General features: G+C 29.8%; 1 protein-coding gene across 1 annotated transcript in view; it reads left to right on the top strand.

The window, feature by feature from the left end:
• Positions 1–20,819, top strand: part of LOC136984002 (cytosolic carboxypeptidase 6-like) — a 124,224-nt gene that overhangs the window by 86,549 nt on the left and 16,856 nt on the right. The window contains exon 5 of the mRNA XM_067280900.1: positions 20,120–20,336. Coding sequence (XP_067137001.1) covers positions 20,120–20,336 — 217 coding nt within the window. The remainder of the gene's footprint in view (positions 1–20,119; positions 20,337–20,819) is intronic.

Raw genomic sequence — 20,819 nt, 5'->3', positions numbered from 1 at the left:
CTAACTATTGCCATAACTCCTTCTTGCCTTATAATTCTACAAATTTCAAAACTACGATTAAATTAATAACATTTGCGTAATGTGAATTTAAAAAAAAAAAGAGAGAGAGAGAGAGAGAGAGAGATAATCATTACAACACCCGCATTTATTTCTTGTAGACGTATCTATGATAAGTTAATAAATTATCCGGCTTGAATTATTTATAGAACAAATTTCCAAAGAGCTTTCCTCTGTAACAAGACCGAAAACATTGCATATTCACGTGACTAATGAACACTTATAATTTTCTAAAATAGATCAAGGGTAATTCCAAAATTACTGACCTAATTTTTTTTTCTATTCATTATTTTTTACTTTTTTTCCTCTGCCTTTAATCCTTTGGAAAGTTAAAAGTTGATTATAATTTTGCGTGTTTTGTAAAACGAAAGGATAAAAAAAAATTTATACATATTATAAAAGATAGCGAACAATGTTTTAAATTATCGCTAAAAGACATGCAAAGGAGCGAGTAAAAATTTTTAATTACGTTGTAATTTTTTTATTATTTAACCAAAAATCACGATTTTCATCTAGCGTAGGACCTTTATATCTAAATTTAATATTTGACGAATAAGATAATCTACTCTTCAATTAATCCACCGAACTCGTGTAAGGTTAACGAAATTCTTTAATGGTGTTTTCTTTAATTAAAATTCTTTACACTTTCCAAACGTGGCTTTGATTAAGAAGCCGGAATCAAAATTTTAATCTTTCTAGTTTTAAAATTCGTGAAATTTTTTAAATTTTCAAAAAATACAACTGTAAAAAAAAAGAAAATTGCGACTCTCTTTGCAACTTTGGAAGATAGTTACAAGGAGGAAGTTTCCTCTTTTTTTTACTCCTAGATCTAGCGTTGTGATGCCTTTTTTTTTAAACGTTTCTTTTCTACTTACAAACTTTATTTATGAGTTTTAAGTCATCTTCAACCGAACGATATTAAGTGCATTCTTGAAATTTGCGTCTTATTATGCTTTTTTCTTCTTCTTTCTTTCTTTCCTCTTCTTCTTCTTCTTCTCTTCATTCCTCCCTCCTTCCTCTTGGAGAAATGTTTTTACCTTCGGAACAACTTCATTTCTTCCATCATATTTCACGTAGCTGTCACTTTAAAACCTATTTCTCAATCAGAAAAATTTCGCTATCAGAAAGAGCTTTTCTTCCAGTAATTGTTCTTGTGTCCCGTATTGCCACACCTCTCCTTATGTGAATAATTACCCCGGACTTTCCCTGACGTTGGCGCCATCTGCCGGAGACGACGCCATCTTGGAAATTAGTGACATCTGGCAGTGGGTGGTCCTACTCTGGGTGTGCCAGAAGTGAATAATCGATCATTTGTCACTTAAATAGTAAAGGAGAATAGTTGTATACTCTTGGTATAGTCAACAACAGACACGAGAATTGTTTTCCTCGCTTCTCTTCCTCCATTGTTTCCTCTCTTCTGCATCCCAAACATAACTTTAAATCATTTTTCTCTTCTTCTTCTTCTTCTTCTTTCATAGCTTACAGACAATATCGTTTTCTACTTTTGTTTTAATAGCATTTAATATTTTTTAAAAGGCAGTTATGTGATTCTCCTTCCGGTTTAAGTTGTCGTTTAGCTATTTATAAGCGAATAGCTTTAAAATACACTTTCATTGATTACCGGCTTTAATTGCTAATGGTCGAGCAATCGGAGAGGACATATACCATTTGTTGTAACCATAGAAACTGTAAGAGGTGCCATTTCATCCCCCAATAAATGGAGAAACATTATTCCTTCTCTATATCCCGTGCGGCTATCGTAATGGTTTAATAGTCAATAGTTGTAACGTCCATCTAGCTCCCAGGGCACGTAGACTCTCTCCTAGATTTATGTCTTAGAAAGCAGTTGTCCGTTTATCTTCTAAATGACTTTGGTCTGTCGTCGGATATTTTCCTAAAGTTTCACGTATCACAAATCCTTATTTTTCTCGAATATTGTTGCCTTAGCTTAAAATCCAAATCCGCTTTAATAACTGTTATTAAATCTCTGTCCTACGATACGTCTACATGAACCACTTCAATTCTTTCTTCCTTTCTTTCTCCAACTATGCCTGCTTTGAGTTGCCCAAATTAATTTTTGCAACTAAGATTTCACGTAGTTATGTATATATATTTATACAAAAAAAAAAAAAGAATATTTATAGCTAGCGAGTTTCTCTAGAGGACTAAAGATAATTACCAAAGCCAGCTGCAAACTCACAAACTGGAAAAAGGTCACTGTTGGGGTCAAAAGATACCCAGGCCAATTACTACGATATGTTGAGTTTAATTCTAGAAACGCTCGTTTCCTTCTTAAACTTTTAGTAACGAACCGTTTCTTTGTTGGTAAAAGGATTTTTCAGCTATCAAAACGACTTGTGGAGAACCAACTATCTTTTAAAAAAAGGCTGAATCATTCGATTGAACGGTGCTGAAAATACACAGGGACAGATAGAAAATTCCAAGCTTAATCATCACACTTAAGCGTCTAGGCAAAAAAAAAAAAAAAAAAAAATTGATGAAATGATTATACTGTTTAAAAAGTTCATCTTACTATATATATATATATATATCTGATAAATATTTATAATGAATGGAAAAATGAAGCTATCTGAGTTTTGCATTGATGATAGGAAGAAACGTCATGCACCACGACAGTTTTATTTCAAGTACGTGTAATATGAAGACAGATTATATAGATAAAGTCATATAAATTTTTCCATCCGATCTTTTTCGAAGTCAAAACCTGGTACTATATCGCGTAGGACAGTAACGTTCCTGTGCAGAATAACTTTTCTCGCTGTCCATCACAAGAATCTAAAGATACGATCGCAGGCGCCTGTAATGGTTTCTTCTCCGCAAGGCTTTGTTGCTGTACAAGGAAGATGAATATCAACTGTCTCCTGCAAGATAGAAAAGCGAAACCTGGACTAAAATCGATTGAAACTTTTCTCCTTCTGAATCTATGGGAACGCCCATATATTTCGTTTTTCGAATAGATTTTTGACAAACTCGTACGGCACCGCGATTTCCATTCAGGTATTTGCTCTTAAATTTAAACATCTTTCTTCCCTTTTATTATTATTATTATTATTATTCTTTCAGGAACTTTAGCATGTTGAATTTTAAAATAAAAATCATACATCAGCTATCTCGAAATTTCACATTTTATTTGATTTACAGATCTGTTTTCTCTGCAAACTAAATCTGCATGTAACCTATGTTTTATCGAGATATTTATTGTTTTAATATTTAAACTAGATACACACGATGAGCATAATAAAATATATCGTGTGTTTGCGTGTATGTGAGTGTGTTTATAATAATAATAAATAAATACAAAAGCAAGAAATATGGTTTTAAAGAAAGGAAAATAAATAAAATATATATAAAACTGGTTAGCATATCGTACGGATGGAACCAGATTCCAGAAGTTGTTGGATGTGGCGTTTTTCAATAACTTAAATTATGTCATGTTAGACATGATTGACGAGGATACATACGACAAATTGAGAGAATGACTGTGTTTTTACAGAAAAATGATATATGAGATTGCTCTCATTGAGTTGTATTCGTTTCAGAAGTATCTCCGCTTTAAAACTAGAAAAAAAATATTCCACACCCTGAAAAAATAACTGGAGAACATTAGAATATAAAGATAATAAAGTAAAATAATAATAAGTATAGTGCTATCAAAGAAAAAAGAATTTATTCTCTTACGATACGTAACATAACGTTTTATGTACTCCAGTTTGGACGGTGGCTTTAAAGATAATCAAAAGAGACAAGTGGCTCATTACTTATTTACATCGCTTTTAAAAATCTTATTAAAACTTGATTCTATTAAAAATATTCAACTTAGAAATCTCATCTATCATTAAATAAATTTCTTAAGCTCGTTTGGTCTTAAGAGAAGGGTATCAGCTTCTTCTTCTTTTTTTGTTATTATTACACAAAATGAGTGAGTTATCCAAGTTCAATCAATAAAAACTATAAATAGAATGGTTCCGCATCTCTAAGAGCACTTTAAGAAAAGAAAATATCCTATATTAGAGAAGAGATAGAATATGGTTATTGTATTCAGGATCATAACACTTCCCTATAAAGATATTCAGACATTTATGTATCTTTTATGTAACATTCTGCAAGGTTTTCTATTTAATGAAATTTTATGATGTTTTGTAATTTATTATAAGGAGATAAGGAGTGAAAGAGGAGCAAGAGTTGCCTTAGTAACGTCACGTTCTAGAATAGCATTACATTAGAAGGTGGAAGGAGGATTTTTGTTTGAATTTTATTCCAACTGCTGAACATGTTCCGGATAAAATGCCTTGCAATTCAAGATAATATTACTTTCGGTTTTACTCCCTCGAATAAAGTCTATTCCCGTTGTTAAATCATCTATATCATTCTGACAGATTAAAATTCTACCTGCACATGTGAGCTACCTATTTAAATAAGTGCTAATTTTATTCTCCAAACACAAAATGATGTAAAGGAGTGCTTTGTATTATAACTAACGAGTCAAATTCATTCATTAATTATTTATTCTCTCATCCTAAACCATTTATTCTTCTATTAATAATGGCAATTACTAACTAATTAATTAAAAATTTAACAATAATTCGTCGTGATTGATGCACTTCTGTTTGCACAATTGACAAGATCGTTTTGTTTTAGTAGATAAAAGCTGTAAACGTTCTAGATAAACAGGTTTGTTTTGATTCCTAACGTTAAAATTCTAAGGAAGAACTCAAACAATTCCACCTCTTAAGCTAACAATTTTCTTTATTTCTTTCTTTCTTATTCCAATAGCAAATCACAGTTTGTCAGGTTATCAAAGTTGTTAAGCTATCCTTAGTTAGTTCTATCAGATACAATTTTTATGTGAATGAAAGGAAGAAATAAAAAAAATTGTTGATAGAATAAGCATTGAAAGGTAGAACTCTTTATAGTATAGAAAGAAATCTATGATTTATTTTATGTCTAGTTCAGAAAATAAATAAAAAAATCGTAATTTAATTTTTATATATATAGCAGAACAGAAGTTTTGATAAGTTTTAGTACGAGTTCGCTTTAAGTCTTTCAATCCAATAGGAAATTTTGGTCCAGAGAGTGTGGACTTCCGCTTTTCTGCTTTGCCATCAACTTCATGTTGCCGTAACTTCCGGTTGAACATCAGAAAACTCAAACCATTCTTTCCTGTTTTTCTTTTTTTTCCTCTCCTTCTTTTTTGGTGAGATTGGTGATGTACGATTCTATAGGCAGCCATTTTATAGCTCTGGACTTTTTCCTTCGGACACGTTGCTAGCCAGTAGGGTTCGATTTACTATCCAAAGAAGTTGCAGATTCGGGTGAACACGGTAAGCCGTATTGGACAGCTCCCTTTGGGGAATAATGGTTGAATCTCGTAAAATTTAGGATGGGTTTTTCTCTAAGTTCCAGCTAAGTAAAGAGTGTTGTCTGAAGGTGTTTACTCTGTTCGACTATTAGGAAGGTATCCCGATAAAAAAATTGTTTTCCAAACTATTTCTGGGGGATTTTAAAACTCATTTCGTGCGAATTCATCTTCTTCGATCATTTCTAAATCAAAAATAAGTTATATAAACAAAATAAATTCATCACATCCCGAGTAATCTTCGCATTAAAAGCGTAACGAGCCATGAATGGCATATAATTAGCATCGCATCTGTGCAGTCTATAAAGTATTACAACTGGCTATAAACGGAACAATAAATATCAACTTTAAATTTTATATATATATATATATATTATATATATATATCGAAAGATTTCTCTCGTAAATTACTCAATTAGTTTCCTCAGAGAATTAAGGAAAAAACTTGGATATATTTATTACGCAATTAGTCCGAAGGATGTTTATTTTTAATTCTAATTGTCGAATGCCATTAATCTGACAAGAATCGTTAATTGTTTGGAATAGAACGGTTCGCCCATTAATTTCCTTTAAGGGATTGATCCTTGGGGCCATATTAGAGATCTTATACAACCGAATGGGATAAATTGTATCTCATTTAACCATATATTTTGATAAAGAATGTTACAATTCCCTCTAACCAACTGGGTATTGTCACATAAATATGTGAGGCATTTTTCTAACTGATTAAACTTTTTAAAATTTTTTACTAATATTTGATTTACTATATAAAATAATGCAGTAGAAAAATTTTACGCGATAAATAATAAAAATATTCTCCATAAATTTTATGATATTTTCCCTCCTCCTCCTCCTCCCCTTAAAGAACGTAAGGTATGAATATGTATTTAGATAATAAACAATGTATACAAGTGATATATTTTATTAACTATTCTACATAAAATTTTATGGGGCTATTTTTCCGCAAACTGAAAATTATATTATAAAATGTAAAAAGATGTAATAAAAAATATAAAATAAATATTTAACGTCGGAAATCAATTATTTAATTCTCTTATACACCATTCAGTCTATCGCAGGGAGGTTGATGCTCCTCTTCTTCTTCCTTTTCTAGAGTAGAAGATCCGTTTGAATTAATAAAAAATTGAAATTTTATGTTTAGTCGTATTGCCGAATTTTATGACGAAACTTGAGATTTTTTCCTTTTATTTTCTTAGATTTTTTGTTTATATACCTATGTGTATATATATTCAGTTATATATATATATGTATGTAGGGTAAGATCCCCTAAAGAACAACGAAATAACTTAACACAGTTTGAAAGTTGTATATTCAGCATGTTTAAATCTAAAAATGAATCTGAAAATCGATATTTCGTATAAGTCTTGCTTTCAAACGATAAACTTTATCGGGTTTGCAGATAAATCTTTCCTTTTTTTTCTGGTTTATTTCTATTCTCTACTGTTCTCTGCCTTTATTATATTTGTATTTTTATGTCAAGTATCAATTTAAATTAAAGAAATTACCGAGTATGCTGTACATCTTATAGATCTAAGGCTTGAATATTTACTTAACTGTATGTTTAGAGTGCGGCAAAGAAAATCGCTAATCATGTTCTAGAAGGACACTTAACTGGCATCTCTCGTCCTTTGCACTACCAGAGGGGAAAGTAGACCGCAAATGCGATTTAAGCTAGAGATATAACAACCACCTGATCCCTCTATCATATATAGAAATCCAATTTATAGAAGATAACGATTATCAAAACGTTAACGCTCCATGTTGAGTCATCTTTGTGGTCTTTGCACTTTTCCTCTCTTCTTTTTTCCTCTCCTATTATTTTCTCATTGGAAATACGTTTACAAATATTTTATATATAAATTCATTGAACTATTTTATATAGAGAATAATAAATAATTTTACATAATTTCCATGTAAATTTTTATTTCTGAAAAAAAAGTATAACGAGGACCACACCTACGCTTTAATTATAGTCAATATAAGTTCAATCTATTATTATCATTTTAATATTTAAATATGGTAGGACAAATTATCCCAAGAGGTAACAAAACCCGAAAATAGTCGGATTCGTAAGTCAAATTATGTATACACCCCTTACTTAGGTAAAAAGATAGAGAAGAGGAAAGAAAACGAGATCCACCCTGCTTGGAAGTATTCCAAATCTATAAAATGCCCTTTGACATTCGCTCAATTTTTCAAATAATAATAATAATAACATCAAAAACTCTCTTTTGTTAATGTTAAATTCTGTGCCGACGATCATCATCATCATAATTCATACTCAAAATCAACGCAAATTTACTCGTAACACGTTACATCGAACTTTATTTATCTAGTGCCTTAGGCATTTTTTTGTTAATTACATACGTCTAAAGACGTGCACAACGAACGTAGTAGGTCTAAATATATTGAAAAATATACCCGGAAGGCGTATCCGTATCGATATCAGTAGAATTTCTAGTATAAAATTTACTTTTTGTCGCCATATTTTTCTGCACAAGCGAGCCTCTTTAAAAAACGAAACACGTTATTTTCTTTTATACATAATAAAATTTTAATTGTTATTATTTTTGTTGATGCTGTCCAGCCGAGTAACTTAATCTTTCTACTAAACAAACTATAATTCTATTATTAAATAATAATCCTTCAGATGCTCTCTATTGATCCCTTCTCTTCTCTTTCCATTCTCCATCGCTTTTAAATTGATAATTAGGAAATGGTTTCAAATTACTCAGTGAAACAGATAAAAAAAAGGAATACAGGAAGACATTTTCTGAATTGTTACTAATGCATTAAACATATAAAGTTTAAAATGTAATGAGAGAAGCTAAGAGCGAGAGAAACTTTATACAGGAAAAAAGCTCTTATTGTTAGTAATATAATAATATCAAATACAAAGCTTATTATCATTATTATTATTATTTTCATAATCAATGAGTGTATATGTGTATATAAGAAGAAAATATATTGTAGGTTTTTCTATTCTAGAACCGGTTTCAACTGGTTTTCTAACATAAATCATATTCTCAGTCGATATTCTTGTTTTTATGCATCGTAAATCTTGGGCATTTGAAATTCAAAGTTGGATAAAGTATTTTAGACAATGTGACTAGATAAAGGAGATAGCAAAGATCTATAAATGCTTCTCCTATATTTATATATATATACATATATATAAACCAAACAGACTATTCGAAGAATATCTTGAATTATTCTACTTAATATTCCTTTATAAACACGTGATACTATGCATTAAGAACATGTTTTCTTTGACTGAAAAGAATATCGAAAACGTACTGTACAGGTACATCAACCTTTGATATATATATACAGTCAAAACCTGTTTTTATGCGGGGGATAGGGACCGCATTAAAAAAACGCATTAAAAAAATCTCACGAAACTTCACGAATGGCTGTAAATAATAGTTTTCGCAACACAATTAAAAAAATAATTTTTTTATGCGGTCAACAGGGACCGCATAAAAAAAGTCTCACATAGAAAATAACTCAAAACCGTACGAAATAGAATTTATTGACAACAGATGTCAGCACTTGACTGCATCGTCTGGTCTATCGTCTGTTTTACATATTTTTGTCCAGGTGGTGTTTTGTTGACTTAAAAAGTAAATTATTTCATTTTTCGCATATTCATGCAATATTATTACTATAATAAGTGCATTTATGCTATAATAAGTTTATTTAGCTATAATAAGTCAACGTGAGACATGACGAATCGCACGAGACTGGTCGCCAACTATACCGCACAAATTAAAAATTCGCATTAAAAAAATCGCACAAATAAAAATCGCACATAAAAAGAGCGCATAAAAACAGGTTTGACTGTATTTTGATTAATAAGCAGAAAGCGTGTACGTTTTTATCTTCTGTACAATGCATTTCTAGTAATTTTCGTGTATTTTTTACATCCGAAGAGTTCGGAAGATGCGGAAACAAACGAGAGATTTTTGGCTGCAATTCGAAAAAAACTGTAGACCTATAATTCCCACTGTCGTTCGTCTGTCTGTCTGTCCATCTTGAATCTCGAGAGTGGAGTTACATAGACGAAAGTCGAACTTTCAATCACGCGATTTTAATTAAAAAAATTGCCTCTGGAAGGAGTTAGATGACCGGCACGACTCTGTTGCTAGCAGGAAAAGTATGATGTACAGGGGCAAGACACTGATTTGAAATCGAGAGCATATATTTTAAATTTAAAAAAATGAAAAATATGATGAAAATTTGCACAATATGTCAGAATAATTTTGCTGGTTATATTAATTTCTAATAATTATTGAAGTTATATTTTCCTTGTTTATTCGTAAATAAAATAAAATTTAAAACTCGGCGAAAAGAATTAGATAAACTTGATTACCTTGGACTTGTTTGTTATTCAATTACATTGCATTTCTCAACTTATGCGTTTTTAGCAATTATCTAATGATATCAAAGTAGAAAGAGTTTTCGTGTCCAAAGTTTTTTACCTGTCTGTCATGCGATTTTCTGTACCTCCGTACGAATGAATTATGCAGGAATTCGTCTAGAGGGATTATGTTACGATGTTCCCTTATCAATGTTGTCCCACAGGTGAGGGAGTAAAGTGATAAGTCATGTTGTCGTCGAGTAGAAGTCAGCAGACAGCTAGAATCCTAATAGAGGTGAAAAGAAGAGTTTTATTGAAAAAAATCGCCATTTCGACAGATGACAGAAATCTTAGGATACCGTTTCATGTTCACTTATCATACTTCTAAAGTAACAAAATCAATGCTTCGAGATAGAACTATCTAGTGATGAAGTATTGACAGTAGAGGGACGTCTAGAGGGGTAAAAATGCAATATTTTAATCTTTTTCTTGTAGTTAAAGCATTATTTTATCTTTAAACAGGACTTTCCAGTCGGCAAAAATAAGGAAATAAATGAAATAAAGTAGAAGAAAAAATTTTTGCGATTCAATTCCTCACGGAAAAGTGATCAGTCTTTTCTTCTGAATGTATCCACCGAGTGAAGGAATATTTTTTTTTCTGTGTTCTTGGCTAAAGGTATGTCAACATAGCTTCTAACTTGACCATCTGGGATGCTTGTTTGTTCTCATTGTCTCAGTGGTTTCTTCCAATACTTCCTAAATGCGGTGTCAACAAAAAGAAACGAATTTCCGTACAGTTCAGCAATTTATATTTATTGCTAGTCAAACATTTTCAATTTTCTCTTCAATATTTGTCTTCCTATTTAAGGATAATGCTTCTAACTATTTACATTATATATATATACCCTTTTCTCCTCTATATTTATATATAGGTAACTTATATTAATACACTCTTACGTAGCATTATTGCATAATATTCTATAGAATGATTTATTTTAAACACTATATTTTTGAATTAATGTATTAAAAATAAATACATGAATTATTTTATAGGTATTTTTCTTCGATATTTTTCACTAAAATAGCTTTAATTTTTACATTTTTCCGTATAATCTCCTACTTTGTCCCTTATGATAGCTCGTAGGATGGGGAATTGTTAACATTTCAATCTAAATTTACACGTCAAAATATTGTAAAATCCACCAATTTTATATTCTATACAATTTCTACAGATAAAAATCTCAATATAATTCTTATATATATATTATTTTCAGCATCCTCCTCACGTACAACACAGAATTTTTAATATTGGATTCGAGATAAATTAACAATAAAAAACTGACGTTACAATCTTTAAAATATGTATAAACAATTTAAATTTACATAATTTCGAGTTTGACTAGTTTATAAATTGTATTAGTCACGCAATCTTATTTTTAATTTGAGGTTAAGTAGCGTTATAAAAGTAGAATATTATTATTATTATTATTAAAGGTAAAGGGTTATTTAGATAGTGGATAAATAATTCGATTGAATGGAAAGTCTTTGATAGAAGAACCTTTCAGAAGTTATTGTTTAATTTCGTGCGAATCAGTATTCAAAGCGAATGGCGGAGAGGATCTTTTATAATTGGTAATTCTTTTAATAAATTAGGTTTGTGAACTTTCGACGAGTAAAGATGCTGCACATAATAAGTGATATGTTTAATCAGCTAACAGCGAATATGAATCATACATAATAATGCCTTATTTAACCCCTATTAATCGTCAAATAGCCTCACATAACTATATCCGAGCACGTTTTAGCGTAAAGAAAACCCTTCTGTGACTAAGAGACTAATTGTAATTTTTCTCTCGATTGCACGAAATATTTTTTTTTGCCCCCATTCTTTGTTTCTTTTTTTATCTACGAAGAGTCACGAACATCATCGACGACGATCTATCAAAGTTTAGGCGGATATTTTATCTCGTGACTGGATTATTTTTCATTCTGTTTAGGTATTATAGTAATATATTATATTTCTAAATAAATGAGTTTAACGTTTTGCTCTTTGGCTCATCTACAGTACGTGCCCTTACGAATCTGATGAACTTGTAAGCCTATATATAACTGCCAGGAGATAAATGAGCTTGCATTAGGAGTATGATGAGCCTAGATGTGAGCTTAGTATAGATAAATGTGCTTTCTGAAATTGGTATATACACGGGATAGAAATTTCATTCAGTTTAATTTTTTTTTTAATTGTTACTACTGTTTAACGATAAAATTTAATCCTCCAAAACCTCGTGAAGTTAGGATCATTTTACTATTAAAACTAGGATGGTTGCATAAACTGCTGTAAAATTTTAAAAGGGGTAACAACTACATCGTTACCCCTTTTAATGTAGTTCATGAGGATTAAATCCTCATGAACTACATGGAGTTAGGATCATATTAAACTTCCTTCAAGTTCATAGAACAAATTTAAGATCAAAATTGATTAAAGTCAAAAGTAACTACAAGAGAAATAATTTGATACTCAACATTATCAAAGTATTTGATTTCTCTAAGTTGTCAAGCAGAATTTCGTCTTATAAACTGTCTAAAAGTTAGAAATCAATTCTTCGAACCTTTTAAAATAAGTTTTTCAACCATTTTTGATTTTAAATTTATTCTAAAAGCGTGGCATAAGTTTAACTCGCGAACCTCAGGATCACACTCGAGCGTACCCTACAAGAAAATTTGTTTAATTACTATCCTAATTTATAAAATTAAACCTTAACTTACGAGCGTACATTCTAAAATATGTTTTAAGGCTACGTTTAAAAAAAATAGGGATGAAAATTAAAATTTCTTTTTTTATAATTTAACGTCTATAGTTGCGTTGTTAAGATGTATTTGCATATAAATATTAATAGGAATGATATGCTTTTCAATTATTACGTGCCGGAAGTGATGTTGAGCCCTATGCGATCCCTGTTTAAATTACATTTCTAACTCAAATTTAATTTTCGGTACAGTTCGGTACTCAAATATTAATGTTTATGTTATAATAAAAGTAAGTTAAGAGCGGATCGTTATACTTTGAGTCTTGGGAGACTGAATAGATGCTTGCTGAACGAGGAACCAAACACATTTAAATTACGTTACAAACTGAAATTTAATTTAGGACAGCTTTGACGGTTATTATCGTATAAATGTGATATTACTGAAAGTAAGTTTAGAGCTTATTTTGATCTTGTTAGATTTTCAGTTTAAAGTCGTGTCTGTAAAGAGAATGATGATGCGGAACCAGCAACAAATTTTCGCCATTTTTTTTTTTTTCCTTTTTCTATAAATATCTCGTGATGAATATTTATAAAATATCTCTTTTATATCATCTTTTCAACAGATTTTTCTTCGGAGAATTAAGAAATTGGGTGTATTTTATCGTGGAATAAATATCGCATTTATCTTAAATTCAAATCTAAAGAGAATCGTTGTAAACTGTATTTTAGGCATAAATTTATAAGGATTAATTAATTTTTCTGAATGCTTTGAGACTTTTTAGAATAGTTTTGATCAATTATATATCGGAATTATTTATTTTTACGCTATTGAATGGGATACGTTTCGCCAATCAGACGTTTCCTAACATATTTATTGAGGTGACTTATGGTGCGATTATAAGGCCAATACGCCAAGAAAATAGAACAAATTCTGCCGAAGCAGAAAATCCCATAGGACAATAGCATAACGATTGACTGAGAACAGCCTGACTGTTTATTGTCTGTTTATATTAGAGCTTGAGTTGTCACATGACATTTGGAGCATCTCTCATTTAACCGGTATAATCTCGGATTTGGACTGAAATTGGAACAATTATCATAAAATTAGTTTAATTATCGTTATAAAAAGATTAGAAGAAGATTTTTATAACGGGCAATTATACCTGTTTTAAAGAATTTATGACTTGTTTAACAAGTCGGCTTCTCCTAAGACTGATGCGCTATGCGGTGAAGCCACCTTTAAAGACGCGCTCGTAAATATTCAATCGCTAATCCAATCTAGCTAACTGTTTTATCAGAAAATAACTTACTACCTAATGATATTTATGTTAGAATTTATATATTTAAATATCGAAAAGTAATTTTGTTTTAATTAAATAGCAATTTTTTTCCCCCTAAATTTAATCCCATTCATCTGGAAAGAGAAAAAGAAGAGCGCTTAAGAAAAATAAAAAATGGAAAATGTTTGTTTAAATATTCAACTAAACGTATAATAGAAAATTTTTAAATGGAACACACTTATAAATTATTAAAGATGCTAGAGAAAAACAAATATTCTGAAAAGTAATGCATCAAAATGGAGAGATGAGAGTTTAAATTAGGAAAGAACTAGCTTACAAATTACTGCATTAAATAGTTTCTACATTATTGTTGAAAAATATATTTTTTAATAATCGATATTACTTTATTTTTTATGAACAATTCACTTCTTTTTTTAACATATAAATTGTAAGAAACGGGAGTGAAGGAAAACAATAAAAAGTAAGGAAAAAAATTTTAAAGTTTCCTTCTTAAAAATGATGACTTAGAAAGTTTCTTAATCGACACTTCTCGATACAACAAACTTAAACCTGACAGGAGGATTTAAGGAAAAAAAGAGAAATATCGACTCTCTTTCTGCGACCAGGGATACGGGTTTGTGGAATGGGATAAGAAAAGTAAAATGATTTCCAGAGCAATGGTAACACGATGCTATCGAATAACCTTGCTTTCTTATAGCTTAAAGATATATAAAACGATGAGCATTTGTCTCTCACTTGTCACATCTGTGATTGTCCTCAGAAGAAATTAGAAATCATTTTGTTCAAGCGTAAATTAAATTCGATTTTCTCTACAATTCTTCTACAATGCCTTCTTCCCTCCACGCCATTTATTATTCAATAAATTCAACTTTATATAATTTGTATTATACAAATTTAAAAGGATTGAATTTAATTAATTCATAAAATTTTATATAGTAATTTCTATAATAATTCCGAAACTAAAAGTACGAATCCTGATATCCTCCGTGCTAATATATAAATATAATGATAATTAAATATTGCTCTCAAATTAAACAAAATTACATCTTAGATAACTAAATTATGCTAAAGTAATACAATTTAATTAAGAAAATATATAAAAAGCGCACACATTTTATCGATTAGCTAAGTTTTTACATATAATTTTCTCAAGATATTCAACTTTAAAGGATCTAGATGATGATGGAATGGATAATTTTTCTCCCAATTCTGCAAGATGATCCTCTGATGATCCTAACTTAATAAATAAACTAGATAGAAAAATTCTGTAATAATAATAATAATAATAATAATAAAGAATATTTAAAGTGTAAATATTAACTGTTTAACTATAATTTATAGAAAACATAATATAAAAATTTTCCAATCTCTCTAATGCATTAAGTATAGAATTTTAACGACTACAGTTAAGTTATTCTAGCGATTAAACTATCATATTATTGAAAAAATGCCTTATAATTCCATTTAAACAAGTCATAATTAATAAAACTTTCGTATAATCATCGCATATTTGTATAAAGAGCGAATTAATTCCGATCGAATTGTTTTTGTCTGTGGTATTAAATTCTAACGTGAATAAATGATTTTTAAATTAGATCATTTAAAATATTTTTGATAATAGATCAGAAAAGAGGAAAAATGGTTTAAAAAATTCTGTTAGAAATCCATATTTCATTCGAGAAAACATGAACGTGTATGAAATATGAAGGTAGATTTGCCAGCAGTTTCCTGTCATTTTGATTTTCTCTTGCACTGAAGAGTTGATGGATTGTCACGACCTAACTTAACTTTCTTTATTTTATTTTATTTTTTATTATTTTTATGTTCGAAACGTATAAGAGGGGGGCAAAATGTAAAAAAAAGGAGGAAACAATTTTTTATTACCGTTGCTGAACACATTATTCATTATTTATTTAATGTTTAAAATAAATTTTAAACAAGAGTAAGCTTGCTGTTTTTATCACACGTCGAGTGGAGCAGTAAAGATTCGATCATATTAAAACTTACCCGCATTTAACGACAGCGACTCGTTAAAGCGTTGCTCGCCTTAACGAGTTGTAACGGCGCTTTATAAAGATAAATATAGTTATAAATATAAAATATTATAGATTATAAGCTGTGTTTTTTTTATTGTGTAGTTAAATTAATTGGTGTAGTTCGCGATTCATCACGTATCGTTTATGTTAAATCCGTTTCTATGGAAAAAAAGGAGGCGAAGAACCGTCATGGTTGGATGCTCCGACCATTAATCAAATAGGAGAGCAAACCCATAATAAAAAAATGGTTCCATAACGTAGAATAGATTTTTATTATATTAATATTTTACTCGATTCATTCTATAATAAAGTATAAGTCTCGTAAATAAATGCGGGAAAGTTTTTCCCCCTCTCTTTTTATCTTTTTCCCCCTCTCCTTCCGCTTCTTCAATTAATGAATATTTATTTAATTTAATCTGGGAGATATTTTTAATTATTGGAAAACCGCTACATAATACATAATGAGAAGTTTGTACAGTTAAATCTGCACTTGTACCTAATAACCTCTAAAGGGATTAAATGCGATTATTTTACTGATTAATGGGGATTAACGACTAAATTCTACAACGTGATAATGTGTGTTTGCACGTTTCCATGCGTAAAATCGTTCATTGGTGCATGAATCTGCATTGATAAGTACCGTAATACACGAAAACTCTATTTATTTCTTAATTCGATATCGTGGAAAATTCGATAGAATGAAAAAATCCTTATACGTTAACGAGAAATTTCGAGTGGATACGAATGAGACTGTAAATAATTCTGTGTCTGTGTGTAAGCATCACTATGCCAAGAGTTGGAAGAAGTTCCTCCCCCCTTCTTCTTCTTCTTCTTCAAGTCAGAGAAAAAGTTCTTTTCTATTTGTTAGTCTTCGCCCGCTAGGGAGGTTTGGACGTGCGATGGACGTGACCATGGTGAATCACACGTCACGCACTGACGAAAAAACATCAGCCCGCTGCAAAACTTTGACACCAAAGTCGGCAAACTTCGTTTTCTGATGCTGTGTGCCACCACCGACACCGATCGCCCCAACATCGGGCTTAACTCTAAGCCCAAAGTCAGCAAGGTTGGCGGCAAACTAACAGTTTGGTGATTTAGAGGAGACGGTCGAATGTCTCCAGACGTGACTTGTGTAAAATCGTGCACCAAAGATGGTGTCGGATTCCGTTTAGATAGGTGAAAGACGAGAACGGTGATGTGATTCTCTTTAACTAACATATACCGGCTTTTCATCCCCCGCTCATCTCTCTCCTCCTCTTCCTCCCTCTTCTTCTTCTTCTTCTTCCTTATACTTATTTTTTATTCCCGTCTTCCGATAATAATTTGAACAAATTGGTAACAAAAGATATCACGGATTTCTCTAGTCGATTTTTCTGATCTCATTACTTCTATGTTCTTGTTATACATTTGCTTGTTATCTACCAATTTTTTTTTCCCCTCTTCCATATTGCTTATTATTGATATCGAGATTATTGGCTATTCTCGTGAAAATTTCTATCTTCTTCTTAATGAACTAAGCATTCTTTTTTAAATATTTGTAAGCTCCGTTCTTTTCTCCATTTTCTTAATGCTCCTTTTTATTAATTACGTTTAATTTTAAATTTTAAAATTAATAAAACATTCGTAAAATTTTCCTTAATTTATATATTTAAAAATTCTTTAGAGAAAATGTACTATAATTTACGCCTTTCTCTGGCCTGTTACTGATGCAACTAATTTAAATTTATTCGTATAAATTACATCTTATTCGTACACGTATAATCTTTATTTATCTTGTTTATATGTATGTATATAGCCTAATTTATAGCCTATATATTAGAATTTACATAAAATTCTCTTGTTCGGAAGCGACTAACAACTCTTAGTTTCTTCTTTATTAATTAAATAAGTATTAAAAAAACTTATTATAAATTAATTTTTATAAAGTTTCCGCCGACAAATTTCCACTTTTCGAATATTAATTTAGCTAAACACGTCTTTTAGTTTAATATTCTTGTCGCCAAACATGTAACGCATCTTAAACATTTTCATCCTTAATTTTATAGAATTCTTAATCCGTTCTGGAGATTTAATACTCTACAAGGAGATAAATTACAAATTATATATGAAAAAAACAACAATTTTTAATAATAATATTCATTTTTCTTTACTATAAACGTCATAAAATATGTTTCTGGTGTGTAGGAGTCTCCTATAAATCCTTCAGAACTTATAATTCATTCTAGTGATTTAATACTCTAAAAAAAGGATAAATTATACTTTATATATAAAAAGAAAATAATAATTTTAGAGGATTTCATGTAGAAGTTTCTTTTATAATCCTATAAATCTAAAAGACTTTATAATCTGTTCTAGAGATTTAATACTTCAACATCAGAAGTATCTAATAGTTTAGAATGTAAAAATTATACTTTGTATTCTGGATATTAACGTTAAGAATTACAATTAAAAATAATAATATTTATCATTTATACTTTAAACATAATAAATAATTACTATAAATCCTAAAGAATGCGTACTTTGTTAATGGTTATAAAGTAGCTAATCTATGTAAATGTAGGTGATTTAATCCTGTAGAAAGGTAAAAATTCTACTTTATATGTATAGAAAAATCAATATATAATAATAATATCCAATATTTATACTTTAAACATTATAAAGTAAGTAATTAGATTACTATAAACCCTAAAGAATAGTTACTTTATAACTATTAACGAAGTATACATTCTTTAGGGTTTATAGTAATTTATTTACTTGTTTTATAATGTTTAAAGTATAAATATTGGATATTATTATTATATATTGATTTTTCTATACATAAAGTAGAATTTTTACCTTTCTAGAGGATTAAAATCATTTACGGTTACGTAGATTAATTTCTTTATAACCATTAACGAAGTATACAATATATGTAACCGTATATGATTTAATCCTGTAGAAAGGTAAAAATTATACTTTATACATAGAAAAAAACATAATTTTTAATAATAATATCCGACATTTTTTACATTAAACATCACAAAATCAACTCCTATTATAAAAGATGTTCGTCCATAAAAATAACTATCGCGTATAACGAAATCCGATCACATATACGTAATACAAAACTTTGAAGAAAATATCGAATAACTTCCGAATAATATCTCGGAATATCTAAAATTTCGCCTAGTTGCAGAATTTATTATTATATATTTTCCCTCCGCTTTCCTCCCTCCAAAGATTATAAACATCAATCAATCAAAATGGAGGACGGGGGGAGCGAAAGGGGAAAAAGAAGAGGAAGATGGAGACTAACATGATTAAAATCTTGTAATGTTGAAAGCTTTTGCTGAATTCTTTCATGCATATACTCACATTCGAATGTAATTATATCTGACTCATTAATAAGATCATTTATACAATGATAATATCAATATTAATTCGCATGGATCGTATATGAATTTATACTAGCTGCTACAAATGACAAATGCCTAAGCGGATTATTAACATTAAGGAATATTATAATATACGAATGATGCATTTTCATTAAAGATTTTAATGTAGTGTTTCTCTTCATAAAAATTATTAAAATTTATTCCTTGAATATATTTAATGCTCCTTCTTAATGTTATTTATTATATTAAAAAGTCGCGACTTCTCTTTTTCTTATTTAGAAAATAATTCGCTTGTCGTCGCTTCATTTATTCTGATTTATGTAAAAATTTACACGGGAATATATTTTTCTTTCGGTTGTTTTAATTGGTGGAAAAATGCGAAAAAAAATTCATATTTTTCTATTAATTATGTTTCGATTAATCTGATTGGTAAGTGATGTGAAAAATGAGTGTGTTTATTGCTGGGAATCGGTTTAAATTATTCTGATTGGTAGATAGATATGTGATGATCTGTTTCGAGTGTCCTGATTCGTAGAAATGCATAATCTAAAAATACGTAAATTTGATTGGTAGAAAAGTATACAGAGAGATCCGATTCGATTACTCTGATTGGTAGAGACGCATAACGTAATAAAAATATATCCATTTCACGCGCTTTGATTAGCAGAATTAATTTAAATAGTTTAAAGAAGAATTATACGTGTATAAGCCGTTTTAATTGGAAGAAAGAGACGATAATATGTACAAAAACAAGGAACAAAGCGTAAAAATAAATATTCTAAATGATAAATATTTAAAATTAAGTTTTCCTATTTGATTTTCTTTATCTTTTTTACTTATTTTCAGGTATAAAATACCAGAAAAGCATGTCTACTACTACAAATGTCCCTATCACAGGAACAACTATGTCTTATCTTTCGCTTTTGCATTCGATAGAGAAGACGATGTTTACCAATTTGCATTTTCTTATCCTTACACATACTCACGCCTTCAGAAGTACTTAGAATATCTTGAGAAAATAAACATGCCTTTTCTGACTCGAGAAGAAATTGGAAAATCTGTTGTGAGTATTTGCACCCTTTTCTTTCTTTATTTATTTTTTCTTCGTCTTCTTCTTCTTCTTCAAGAGTAATTTAATCTTTACCGAAATTTGTGTTCCTTTAAGTTAGATTATAGTACGGTATCGAGGGAAAAGCTGAGTAGGTAGTTTAGTTTTGTGCTGTAATTAAATTAGTGTAAGTAACCTTCAAACGAAACTTTTAAGTTAATTGTAAGAACGACTATTGCGTTTCTACATCTATCAGGCGAGAGGAGTTCTCCTATGTGATGCGGAAAGGGGGGAAAAAATTCAAACATGTTAATCGAAATAGTTAAATCAGAGATAGTACTGTACACGGATCAAATTAAAGATAGAAATGAACAAAATATATCATTTTTGTACGCATAAAACTATCGAAAAGTAATGTTTTCTTATACAACAGATCGATACTTCAGTAGCCATTTGTTGTACTTTTATCAATTATCATTTATCAACCATAGATTCCTT

The sequence above is a fragment of the Centruroides vittatus genome, unplaced genomic scaffold (assembly GCF_030686945.1).
Source record: "Centruroides vittatus isolate TY-2023 unplaced genomic scaffold, ASM3068694v2 contig_900, whole genome shotgun sequence".
Classification (NCBI taxonomy): Eukaryota; Metazoa; Arthropoda; class Arachnida; order Scorpiones; family Buthidae; genus Centruroides; species Centruroides vittatus.
This window is presented reverse-complemented; position numbering and strand designations above follow the sequence as displayed.